Below are 13,568 nucleotides of genomic sequence, written 5' to 3'. Positions count from 1 at the left end.
GTTACCTGTATACGATGAGAGAGAGTGGGAACTTAAGCCCCAGAAACGATCTACAGTGAGATGCAATGGGTCTTGACACCCCAGAGACCCACTTACCCTTCCAAAAAAACAAATTACCAAAAGTCTGAAATAGGTTTAGCATTCTGCAAGGAAAATGATGAAAGTGCTTCAATATGCCATCTAGTGGTAAATATGAGCATAGCACCCACCTGGAGAAATAGGAGCTGTGTCAGATATGGAGATATAAATTGAATAGCTGAAGCACAGGATCATGCATAATGAACTGAAATGGCTGCCCACACACACTTAATAAAACGTTAACAATTCATTATTATTTTGAACTTAAAATTTTAAATGGTTAAATGAGTTTTTTGGAAACACAGTGTAATACCATATTAAAAACTGCACTTAGAAATCATGACCCTTTAGTTTAGAGCGTGAAACTGGTAAAAAAAAAAATAAGCATATAGCACATAACACATTTACATAATCTATCATGATTTTTGATAAAATGTTAAAATATGAAAGATTTTATTTAGTAATTGTCTGGGGTTTTTGTTTTTTCTCTGCCTTGAACAGGAGGAGGAAGAGTATGAGACCAAAGGTGGCCGACGCAGGACCTGGGATGATGATTATGTGCTGAAGAGGCAGTTTTCTGCTTTGGTCCCGGCTTTTGACCCACGCCCAGGGAGAACTAATGTTCAGCAGACCACTGATCTTGAAATTCCTGCTCCAGGTGCATAAACACAACTGTTCTGTTGCTTGCTGTATGCAAGCGTATAAGCATGGCCCTCCATCCTTTAAAATAGTAAAATAGCAAATGGAAGCAGAAATGGGCACCATTAGTTGTATCTTCATTATCAGACTGGACATCCTCATTTAAATTCCTAATTTAAAGGACACAGTATATTTTCTGCTTTTATTGTCTGTATGTTAAGCTTTTTTTTTTTTCCTCTATGCAGGCACGCCCCACTCTGAGCTACTGGAGGAGGTAGAATGTGCCCCAGCTCCACGATTAGCACTCACCCTAAAGGTGACAGGCCTTGGGAGCGGGAGAGAGGTGGAGCTCCCCCTGAACAATTTCCGTTCCACCATATTTTTCTATGTACAGAGACTGCTGCAACTCTCCTGCAATGGAGCCATCAAAACTGACAAGCTGAGAAGGATTTGGGAGCCCACCTACACGTAAGGGATATCTTATGCTAAGCTGCTTCTTGCATATGGCTGTATTAGTTGGGATAAATCTTCTGGCTCCTGTTTTCCAATTGAAATTAGTGATGTGTCCCAAGTTAATAAGTTCTGCTCTGTTTGTATTTAGCAGTTACTGCATGTTTAGGCCTAAGGCCCATCTTTCACAATAAACAACTCATTTAAAGCATATTTTATATATATATATATATATATATATATAATCTGTTAGCATAATTTGCTCATACTTCATTACATGTTCTCACATTACACATTTCTTTACAGGATTATGTACAGAGAGATGAAGGATTCAGATAAGCAAAAAGAATGTGGCAGACTGGTGAGTTTCTTCTGAAATAATAATAAATAATAATGATGAATATTGTTACCTGGGGACAGGTTAGCTAAACTCCTGATTACCATCCTTGTGTTTTTTCCTGCAAGCCAGGCTACCCTAAAAACAAGGTGTTGGGGGGTTCTAAAGTACAGTTGATGCCACTCATTCCAGAAATATTACAACTCTCAAACAGCAGGAGTATAAACTAACACTATATCATTAGGATTATAACAATACAGTCCAGGATTTCTGAAAACCTAATTACTCTTCCCTCTAAGTGGCGGCATGAAATAAGGTCTTAGATTCTCAGTGGATCACTGTCTCTTTAATGACATGGGGTTTGCAGACATCTCTGCAGCTAAACTTGTAACCTTAGGGCGAAGACACATGGGGCGATTAGTCGCAGCGACTTTAAGGAATTTTGCGGCAACTAATCCGCACAGCAAAATTGCGCATGCAATTAGTTGCGGCGATGGCCATTATAGCCTATGGGCGAAAAGTCGCCGCAATTAGTCGCCACAACGGTTTTAATTAAAAGTCATGGTGACTAATCACCTTGTGTGTCTTCGCCCTAACTGTTGTGCATGCTGGTGTCATGCATTGTTACAATATTCCCTTCATTCTCAGGGCTGTTGGTCTGTAGAGCATGTAGAACAATCCCTAGGCACAGATGCCTTGCCAAAGAATGACCTGATCACTTACCTGCAGCGAAATGCAGATCCAGGGTTCTTGCGACGCTGGAAACTGACAGGAACCAACAAAAGCATTAGGAAAAACCGCAACTGTTCCCAGCTTATTGCTGCTTACAAGGTGAGTAATGCTAATTTGGTTCACTAGCTTTAGCTTTCCATTGTCTTTTAATTTCCAGTATACTTGGTTGGTTAATAAGAATTAAATGCAAATTGCTTTAAAAAAAAAAAAAAATTGGCTTTATTGGCCCTTTGAGGATCGGGATAGCTGCAGTGAGCAGTGTTTGCCTGCAGAAGAAGAGCTATAGATGTATGTAAAATGGTGGATAAATAGCATTAGGATTTGGGGCAGTAATATTTTCAGCAGTCTATTGCTTATTGGGCTCCACCCTTAGGCTAAGGGCATATGGAGCTGTGCCTCGGCTTCTCTCTCTGTGCTCCCATCCTCTACTTTGTGCAGCTGCACTGACAGGTGTCGCCCTGTTTGTAGATACAGAGAGCAGATTTTTCTGCCAAAATGCAGCCCTGTGTGCCCTTAGCCTTACTCTAGTCTCCGAGGAATGGTGCTGAGCTTGTTTGTTGACTTTCTCTCCGTGTTTAAAAGCTTTTAGAAAGTCTCCCATCTGGCTCCAGCCTGAAGGTTTAAGAAGCTTATCAGGAACAAATCTATTTGAGATAAATATTTGACCCTAACCTAAGGTTAGGAGAGCGAAATCCATTTGTGTGCCTTAAAAGAATATTGTTTTGTTTTTGTTTTTCGTGCTAACAGGACTTCTGTGAGAATGGCTGCAAGTCTCTCTCAATGCCAGCTGCTCTTGCCACACTCCAGAGTGCTGATATCCTTAGTCATTCCCGAGAGCAGGCACAAGCCAAAGCGGGCAGCAGCCAAAACTCCTGCGGGGTAGAAGATGTTTTGCAGCTCCTGCGAATTCTCTTTATTGTAGCCAGTGACCCATATTCTGCCAGGACCCCACAGGAAGGTGAGAGAATTGGAATTTATGATATTCATAGGAAACACAATTCATTGCAGCATTCCCTTCCATGTTGCAGCGTTTTCTTTCAGATTATAGGAGACTGGAATTACTCCAAGGGTTTTGCTCCCATAGGCGCAAATGTGCTTCTCATGACCCAGTGTTTACCCACTATACAATGTGCTTCCCTGCTTTACACATTGCACTAGTTTAGTAAATGTGCATTTAAATCGTTACTGTCCACTCTGCGGCCTCAAGCTGTTGTATCAGTTTTTTTTTTAATATATATATATATATATATATATATATATATATATATATATATAATTTTTTTTTTTTTTTAGATGGAGAAGATATGCTCCTTTTCAGTGTTCCTCCAGAGGAGTTTACTAGCAAGAAAATCACCACAAAGATTGTTCAGCAAATCGAGGTAGGGACACGAGTATGAATGGGGTAATTGGGGTAATTGAGTCTGGGGCTCGGAAATCATGTGAATTTTTTTCCTCTACCAGGAACCTTTAGCTTTAGCAAGTGGAGCTTTGCCAGACTGGTGTGAACAGCTGACCAGCAAATGTCCCTTCTTAATACCCTTTGAAACCCGGCAGCTTTACTTCACATGCACAGCATTTGGTGCCTCAAGGTAATCTCCTGTTTGGTGTCCTTTGTGTCCTGTGGGCTCTGTGTAGCCTGATGCATGGTAACATTATTGTGCTTCCTTTAGGGCTATTGTGTGGCTGCAGAACAGGCGGGAAGCCACAGTTGAGAGGAGCAGAACAGCAAGTGCAGTGCGCAGAGACGACCCAGGGGAGTTCAGAGTGGGCCGTCTAAAACACGAACGTGTGAAGGTCCCACGAGGGGAGTCTTTGATGGAGTGGGCAGAGAATGTTATGCAAATCCACGCAGACCGAAAATCTGTGCTTGAGGTAAGTAAACATAAAGCGACAAGTCATCTAAAAATATCCCTGCTTTTTTTTAAAGTTATGTAAAAAAATTGAGCTATATAAACTTCATTATGCCTGAAGTGCAGCCCCTTGACTTCTTTCTGTGGCCAACCTTAGATCTTTACCTGTTTCCTCAATTAGTGCACAATTAGTGACCCAGTTTAAGGAATAATCATGGATGCTCGGGCCTTGTACTTTGCCCTCCAGCTGGACCAGTGGTAACGGAGGGAATTTAGGTTGTTTTTCAGGTGTAGGAGGGTAGTCACTATTTCTTACTGGGCCCTCCTTCTCAACATAGGGTTGCTACCCCTATAGTTTTGCCTTTTAGTATTCTTGGCCCTGGAAGTGGGCTTTGTTTACTTTGAAAAGCACCAGTGATAAAATCAACATGACCAGCTTGCATGTACATAGGGGCAGCAGTGAGGTCTCTGAGCAGTTGTCGGGTAGATTTTGAAATAACTTTGTTGTCTCTGTGCGACTCAATTCCTATAATTACCTGTAATAATTTTCTTTATGTTCAGGTGGAGTTTCTGGGAGAAGAAGGAACAGGCTTGGGCCCTACCCTTGAGTTTTATGCCCTGGTGGCAGCAGAGTTCCAGAAAACAGATTTGGGGATCTGGTTATGTGATGATGACTTCCCAGATGATGAGTCTCGGCAGGTAATAAGATCAGTCGCCAGTTCAGCACCAACATAGAAGTAATGATGGATTCTGTGGACTAGTTGGGGAGTAACATGCAGCTGCTGGGTAAAAAATATGTTCAGTAACAGTTTAGCTAGTAGGAGAGAAATAATGACTAGGTTAAATGTGCTTTACATAGGTACATATAGTTGGCACAGCTCACATGAATACCAGTGGCTGCTGCCAGTTATCTGTGCGCAAAAATCTCTAAATTATCTCATGGTATTCAGTTATGCCACAGTTGTGTTTGGTTTGGATTGTAGCTATTCTGCTTGTACAGACTAAATGTACTTTGTTTTACAGGTGGATCTAGGTGGTGGTTTGAAGCCCCCTGGTTACTATGTGCAGCGTTCCTGTGGCCTCTTCATTGCACCCTACCCACAGGATAGTGAGGAACTAGACCGAGTGACCAGACTTTGCCATTTCCTTGGTGTTTTCCTTGCAAAGTGCATCCAGGACAATAGATTAGTGGACTTGCCCATTTCAAAGCCGTTTTTTAAGCTTATGTGTATGGGTGACATTAAGAGCAACATGAGCAAGCTTTTGTATGCCTCTCGGGGAGAGGAGAGTGAGCACTGCACGGAGAGCCAGTCGGAGGCCTCTACTGAGGATGGGCATGATGCCCTTTCAGTAGGAAGCTTTGAGGAAGACTGCAAATCTGAGTTCATCCTAGACCCACCCAAACCAAAGCCACCAGCCTGGTTTCAGGGTATTTTAACTTGGGAGGACTTTGAGCTAATAAACCCACATCGTGCTCGCTTCCTTAGGGACATTAGGGAGTTGGCTGTAAAGAGGAGACAGATTCTGGGGAACCGTTGCTTATCTGAGGATGAGAAGAACACTCAACTTCAGGAACTTATGCTAAAGAATCCTTCTGGATCTGGGCCTCCAGTCAGCATTGAGGATTTGGGGTAAGGCTGATTGTTGCGCAGTGGTTCAGTTGTCACTGCTGTCTTGCTTTGCTGGGGCCCTGAGTGTGATTGCAGCCAGGGCATCTGCAAGAATTTATATGTTCTGTCTACTTGGATTTCCTCCTGCACCCTAAAGAAATACAGGCAGGTTAATTGGCTCCTGATGACATAGACCATACTGTGTGCAAATGCGATAGGGACCCTTAGAGTGAAAGCTCTGTAGGTAGAGACTCCAATATCAACCAACACCATATTACGGTTCCAGTTGCAATATACAGGTATGGGGTCCCTTAAGCAGAAACTCGTTATCCAGAACATTCCAAATTACAGGAAGGCCTTTTCCCATGCACTCCATGTTAGTTAATTCACATTTTAAAATACCTTGTACTTAATCCCAGCTAGGATATAATTAATCCTTATTGGAGGAAAAGGGGGCATAAATGTCTGCTCCCTTTGTACAGTAAGTTATTCTCTATTTACTGTGTTTCGTTACGTTTATTTTGGAGAATTCTAAATCTGCTATCGGTGTGATTTGTTTTTAGACTCAATTTCCAGTTCTGTCCATCTTCCCGGGTTTATGGCTTCTCTGCAGTCGATCTAAGGCCAAATGGAGAGGATGAGGTAGGTGGATATTCTAATGCTTTAAGTTAAATGGTCACTGTCATTGGTCCCCTCTACACTATTATGTATATAATAGGTTCTGCCTTCTCCCAATAGGTGGTTTATGCAGTGAAATCTAGCAGCATAGAAAACTCTATCATTGATAGCAGTCTTCTCTGAATTTGAGGGTAAAGGCTGCAAGTTGTTTGGTTCAGACAGTCTATGGCTAGCAGTCCTATGACATCTCAGCAGCGTAAGGTCTGATAGAATGATATAGTCTGATGACAATTTGCTCACATTGGCTTTCAACACTACATTCATAGCAGCCCTCTCTGAAATCTTGTCATGCACCTCTAGATAAAGGTCTCTTAAGACCTCAAGGCAGTCTGGCTGTAGACTGCACATAAGGGTGTTTGGTTTACAGACAGCTAAGTCCCAGGTATTACTCTTTAGTGTTAAACTGCAAAGTGATGTTTTGGGATCCTCCTCCATGGGCTGTTGAACGGTCTTCTGGCATTCCAAGTTAGCAGCATGCCTAGATAAGCTCTTAGACAAGCCACGTTCCTCATTATATAGAGCATGGCAGTGCCTCAGAGTCTGTCACTTAGCCACTTGGAAAGAATAATCGTTGAGAGAGGGTGAAATCTCCTCAGACAACCGTAATGACTTTGATGAAATCTCCTTCAGAGGCAGTGGACATGCTAATTGCCTCAGTCATCTTATGCCTTGACCTTAAGGCCCCAGAATCCACACAGAATTCTTCTCAAAGATATCCAAAAGATACATTTGTCCTTGTTTCCCTCTAACACGCAGCTGGATAACATCATCCATTTGGAGTGGGGACGCTCCCGAGAAAAGTTTTCAGGCCAACCACCGTTTTCAATGCTCTTACCCTTTCCCGTAGGAAGTTTTTAAAAAGTGGTCCACTCTGCCCTCTGCAGATGCACCAGTTTCCCGTCTTTCTAAGAATACAGCCCTTCTAGTCCCAGATTCCTCTTCTTTTATGGACTCTTTGGACAAAAAGCTGGATGGCTTCCTTCGGTCTGCCTTCATCTCTGCGGGAGACAGGAACAGGAACTGACATCCCTGGCAACCAAAATTAGGGACCCAAATTAATACCTCTGTGAAGCTTCTCTTAACAGGTGCCCTTTCAGTGCCAACCCGCTGCTCTTAATGGCTCAAGCTGTGGTCGGCCGATCTATCATCCAAAAAGTTGCTCACTGCCATTCCCTTTAAGGGCAACTGGATAAGATCATTAGCCAGGCTACAGGGGAAAAGAGCACTCTTCTACTTCAACCAAAGAATCCTCATCCTTTCATCAAGAAAACTTTTTTTGACTACCTTCAAGACTACCTCATCCAGGGATTACTCTTTCCGAAACCCTTCCAGAAAAACCCGGTTCCAGAACCGCTCCAAGTTCTCCTGACAAGGCAAATGAACCCAGTCCAAGACCACTGACAAGTATTCCTCAGCATGACTGTCTTCCCACAAGCAGGCCATCTCCTAGTCGGAGGAAAATTTTTTTGTTCAGGGACGCATGGCTCTGCCTCAACACGGACCCACCCATGGGGACTCAAAATAGTGTCGTCAGGATACCACCTAGAATTCCTCTCCAAACCAGTTCTTTATGTCTTGACCCCCCTCAAGCAAAGTACGCACTCCTCTCCATTGTCCAAGACCTGTTAGATGAAAGAGTGATAGTCTCAGTGCCCCCAGACAACACGTTTTGAAGTTTCTACTCAAACCTATTTATTGTCCTAAAAAGAGACTGATCATTCCGCCTTGTCTTGGGCCTAAAACAACTTAACACCTTCCTTCCCTTCTTGTGCTTAAGATGTAGTGCCTCAGATTGGTAAATGCAGCCATGAACCCAAATGAGTTCCTGGTGGTCCTGGACATCAAGGATACCTACCGCTATGTCCCCATTTTCCCTCCCAGTTGGAGGGAACATTTACGGTTTGCTTTCAAAACCCCCTCACTATTAATTCACCTTGCTTACCTTTGGCCTGACATTGGCCCCCATGGTCTTTTTTCAAGATAATGGTGGCACCCGCAGCTGCACTGCATCACACCTTACCTTCTCAAAGCTCCTTCCCTCCAGGCAGCCAAATCCCAGCTTGCCCTAGTCATGGACCCACTGTCCAGTCTGGGTTGAATGATCAACATGTGTCCTGGGCATGCTCTTCGACAGGGGACTACAATGGGCCTTCTCACTATAAGAATAAATGGCACATTCTGACATCACAAGATGCTGTTTATGTGGGTATAGTTTGGCAGAGATGGGTTTTGTAACATTGTCCATTGTGCTTGTTCTGGTGCTGGAATGGCTGAATAGCCTACTCATTTTGCCTTTGTACAAGCAGCCATCTTTCTCTTTTCACTTGGAAACAAATTTTCCTTTCTTGTGATGATCTATAAAAATGCTGTTGGCCAAGGACAGCATTGGTGCTTTGTGCTATACTCTCCTGACTGTTCTCCATAATCCTGCAGTATGATCCAACTGGGCCAATGATCTTATCAGCCCACTTTGGCCAGCACATAAGGTATATAGGCAGATTTACATCCTACAACTTCACTTTGCATGTGTAAGCGTCTACTGTCTCCACTATGAGTTTAGCGAAATTCACTTGGGAAGCAGAAATACAAATACAAGTGTCAGTTGTCACTTCAGCAAAGTGTCATACCCTTAGAATTATTGGATTATGTTATTAAAGGTGCAAAGTTTGATACAAGCTTAGTCACCTATAACAGCCAATCAGCAGGTAGCATTTACTGGTCATCCGTTAAAAAGCAAACTTCTTACTGATTGCTATGGGTTATTGCTCCTGGGAAAAATGTTTGCCTTTTATTTACATAACGGTAATTAGTCCTCATTTGAACAAATCTCTTTTTACAACTGACCTGTTTATTCTTCTTTGCAGATGGTGACGATAGACAACGCTGAGGAGTATGTTGATCTTATGTTTGATTTCTGCATGCAGACTGGTGTACAAAAGCAAATGGAAGCATTTAGAAGTGAGTATCTAAATGACAGTCGTCACTCCCAGTGATTCTTGCTCTGATATTCACTAGGCTATATATATATATATTTATATTTCCGTAGTTATTGGCCCACTGTGAAAACCGCTTCCACAGCTTATCTCTGGCACTCACAAAGACGCAGTAGTTGTAAGCAGTTCATTTGTAGGGGTCATTACTTTCTCTTTTCTTACTTAGGTGGCTTTAATAAAGTGTTCCCTATGGAGAAACTGGGCTCCTTCAGCCCCGAGGAAGTCCAAATGATACTGTGTGGAAACCAGTCTCCCTCTTGGTCCGCTGAGGACATCATCAATTACACAGAACCAAAGCTAGGATATACCCGAGAGAGGTAAGGCATGGGAGCTATGGCCACTAAACTACTCCACTGTATGTGCCATTAGCGCAATGGCTGGTACTTAGAGAACCCATTTTGTGATCTAACTGTAATTATGCTGCTGTTACAGTCCTGGGTTCCTTCGATTCGTGAGAGTCCTATGTGGCATGTCGTCAGATGAGAGGAAAGCGTTCCTGCAGTTTACAACGGGGTGCTCCACATTGCCTCCAGGAGGACTGGCCAATCTGCATCCGCGTCTCACAGTCGTGCGCAAGGTATAATATTACAAAGAAATCCCAAAATATACCCTATACACAGTGCAGTTAGGGGCAAGAATATTTAGCAGACCCTGGTGTTCTAAGGATGGCCCTTTTTTCTGTCTATTTTTAAATTTCAGGGCTAAACCTTTGCAACCACATGGGCCATAGCTAATCTTTTTTAACCATAGACCCAAAAGTTTGCTTGTTGCCTGTTCTTAGCAATACATAACATTTCAAGCTGCAGAGCACACTGCTGCCATCTTGTTCCTAGCTTCCTGCAGGGTTGCATGGGCATTACAGAACTATACTTCTGGTCTGTGCAAAGTGCCACAGGGCATATCCATGGCAGTATCTTTTGATAATTCGACATGGCACTTTGGTATCCAGAGAGAGAAATACACATTTGTAACATAGTAGTTGAGGTTGGAAAAAGACTGATGTACATCAAATTTACGCTTTCATAAACCACTTTTAGTATTAATTCAAAGGAAGGCAACACAAAACCCCTATAATGCTTTAGCCAACTGTAATAATACGTGGTCAAATGATTGCATATCTTATATTGTTCTTTGCCAGGTTGATGCCACGGATGCCAGCTACCCATCTGTAAATACATGTGTGCATTACCTGAAGCTGCCGGAGTATTCCTCCGAGGAAATCATGAGAGACCGCCTGCTTGCTGCTACCATGGAGAAAGGATTCCATCTCAACTGAGAGCTGCCATTGTGGGACAGTGTTTTTTTCACTAGCGGCACTCCCTATCTCACTTGTGTTCGTGTGCTGAGAAAAGACCTGGCCTTTCTTCCTCTCGCTGTGTGACCCTTACACTCTCTCTGTGAGGATCTGAAGTAGGGAGCGGGTGTAATGCCTTTCATTTCTTTTTGTTAGCTGCTAATGATGAAATGGTCTCTTAAGGCATGACTGACCCCCCCCCCCCCCCCCCCCCCCCCCCCCTTTCCATTTAAAATAAGCCCTTTTCTCTAGGCCTCCTCTGGCCATGAAAGGAATCAGAACGCAGAGCCATGCCTCTGTTCTGCATCTGTTAGGGGCCACGCTTGCCGCCATGAAGACATTTGTTAAAGTGTAGCGTCTGTTGTAATAACATAACACTACATCAGCATTCCCCATCTATTGCATCTGGCTCCTCATTTCGCTAGCTTTAAACTAACTCATCAGAAAGCTGCTTTCTCGGAACATAGAGCGTTAACGGACATCGGAATTTATTCCCTTAGCCTTTTCTCATTTTCTTTTTAATGGTGCCTGCACTATTTCCTTGATTCCCCCTCCCACCCTGAGTCCCATAATGTACTCAAGCACCTTTTGGTTATTTTAGTTTCCTCCTCTTGCCTAAGAGGATATTATGATCCCCCCGCCTATTTCTTTTGGATATGTCCCTGCTATGCATTTCGAAATGAAGTGTTTGTGCAAAGTGCAAATAAAGCTATTATAATATCAGCCCCCACACAAACATAGATATATACCAGTGCAAGGTGATTTACCCCTTTAATGTCAAGGGTAACCTACAGTGTAGGAAGCTGTTCCACGCACTTAAGGGGTTGAAAACAAGTTTTGCTCTCTGGTTGTATTTTCTTTGTATATTATAAACATTTATTTAACTTGTTGCAGTTTGAAGTAAAAAAAAAAGAAAAGAAAAAAAACAAATAAAGAAATTAAAAAAAAAAAAAAGAAATTGTTTTGAAATATTTGTTCCTGAAAACAAAAGTTGCCATTTTTGTTTGAGTCAAAAATCTCATCACCATGTTTGTTGGTAAGTAGCGAGGGAAGGTGTACATTTAGTCTACATGAATATGAGGCTCTTATCTGGAAAAAGTCCCAGGATGCAAGGGCTAGAGTACTAAGGGGGGGACAGTTCTGCCCCCTAATGCTGATTTATTTAAGTGGGAACTCCGGCTACCAATCGACCTATAATTGTAATCTGTTCCTTCACAAGTGTGAATAAATACAGATTTTTTTTATATGCTGAAATCCAGCTGTAAAACAGCTCTTCTTTCTGCATCATTAGAAATTCTGCGGGGGAGGAGGGACTAAAACTCTGATGTTACAAATATTAATTTCTCCACAGCTTAAGGTGCCCATAAACGCACTGATATTATCGTACGCAACAAGGTATATAAGAAATATTCAGTGCATGTATGGTGGATTGACAAGGGAAATCACAAAAGCCTTGGATGTCAGTTGTCTCAATCGGCTTTTGAAGCCAAGCAAATGCAAGCGTTTAGCGCTGAATCGTCACATAGGGGTAGAATTCCTATTGTTTCAACCTCCATATCTGACAATTCAGCTCTAAATAGTGGAGGGTACGACCAATTGTAATTGTAACGTGTATGGCAACCTTAACAGACAGCATGCAGGATCTACATAACCCACAATGCATTGCAGTGTGATATTCCTTTCCTTATTACCATCACGTGTGCAAGGAATTGTGGGATTTGTAGGATGCAAGCGGAGGATAGTTGACTACTCTTACTTTTTTTTTTTTTTTTTAAGTCTCAAAGTAGTCAGATCAGCAGCAGAACAGGGGGCGGGGCTTAGGGAACTGCTCCAACCCATATCATTACATTAAAATCATGAAAATCACATTCATATTTCTAAGTATATTGCTAAGTTGCAAATAAATGGGCTATGGGCTTGTTAGTTTTTCACACTTCCATGACCTGCAGAATGCCCAGCCAGGACACTGGCCACTAATTGCCTGAGGACCCCACAAGTTTGTGCCAGGAATGTTTTTTGCCTACATAATAGACATTTGTGATGCTCTTGCTGGTAGGGTTCTATATATTAGGCTTCTCTGCTAGATATCCAAGAGGGCAAATTAACTTTCCCTTTAGTTTTTCATAGGCCATGCATGCTAAAGTCTTGTGTGCATACAATATTGTGCACTGTAATAACTGGTATACAGCTTTGCAGGTACACTGGCACTGATAAGGACTCATCTGATTTCACCGGCGCATCCAATTTATTTCAGTTTTTTATATTCGTTAAGCATAATAATATGCATTCTTTGCTTTCCAGACCCCCAAACAACATGCAGGTATATGTGAGCGAGAGAGCAAATACTGAATGAAAAAAGCAACTTAATAGGAAACCTTTCATTTGATCCATCTATACAGTAGAGCTCATGAGGGCAATTTGGCGCTAGCTCAGTAACTCACAGCAAATTGCTTTAAAGAGTCTAAGGGCAAGTTAGAAAGTGAAAGCTAATGATTAGTTGATACAGGTTACTCCTACTGCTCTTTTGTTTTCCCACTGAGGTTTTGTACTTTCAAGGAACAGACAATCGCGGTTTTGCGGTTGTAGCCTTACTGGACAGCAGAGCAATTAGAGGATAGGTACACCCATGGGGCCGCAACGGGAAAACAAGCAGAACCTAAAAACACTTCTGCATGAAACTGCACAAGAATAAAACATGTCTCGGTAGGAAATATACCTTATATAAGTGTTCCATAAGGAAATTAAAAAGAGGGATTTTTGTCTTACCTGCAAAATCTTTTTTCTAATCTCAGGGGGACACAGGCACAGAAGAAGTTAACTCCCAACAACTGAAAGTACAAGGTCTTGATGGCCCTCCCAACAGGCTACACCCCCCTGTAGGGGCTGTCACCACCCAGAAATGCCAAA

General features: G+C 42.5%; 1 protein-coding gene across 4 annotated transcripts in view; it reads left to right on the top strand.

The window, feature by feature from the left end:
• Positions 1-11,615, top strand: part of hectd1 (HECT domain containing E3 ubiquitin protein ligase 1) — a 47,669-nt gene extending 36,054 nt beyond the window's left edge. For 3 of the 4 annotated variants that reach the window (XM_012968097.3, XM_012968095.3, XM_012968096.3), the window contains exons 28-42: positions 580-736; positions 963-1,185; positions 1,474-1,528; positions 2,153-2,335; positions 2,984-3,194; positions 3,530-3,615; positions 3,698-3,825; positions 3,907-4,108; positions 4,648-4,785; positions 5,110-5,717; positions 6,260-6,338; positions 9,239-9,332; positions 9,534-9,684; positions 9,800-9,944; positions 10,506-11,561. In XM_012968097.3, coding sequence (XP_012823551.1) covers positions 580-736; positions 963-1,185; positions 1,474-1,528; positions 2,153-2,335; positions 2,984-3,194; positions 3,530-3,615; positions 3,698-3,825; positions 3,907-4,108; positions 4,648-4,785; positions 5,110-5,717; positions 6,260-6,338; positions 9,239-9,332; positions 9,534-9,684; positions 9,800-9,944; positions 10,506-10,643 — 2,598 coding nt within the window. In that variant the 3' untranslated portion in view covers positions 10,644-11,561. 4 annotated transcript variants of the gene reach the window in all.
• Positions 11,616-13,568: the final 1,953 nt, after the last annotated feature.

Source organism: Xenopus tropicalis, chromosome 8, assembly GCF_000004195.4.
Source record: "Xenopus tropicalis strain Nigerian chromosome 8, UCB_Xtro_10.0, whole genome shotgun sequence".
Lineage (NCBI taxonomy): Eukaryota > Metazoa > Chordata > Amphibia > Anura > Pipidae > Xenopus > Xenopus tropicalis.
This window is presented reverse-complemented; position numbering and strand designations above follow the sequence as displayed.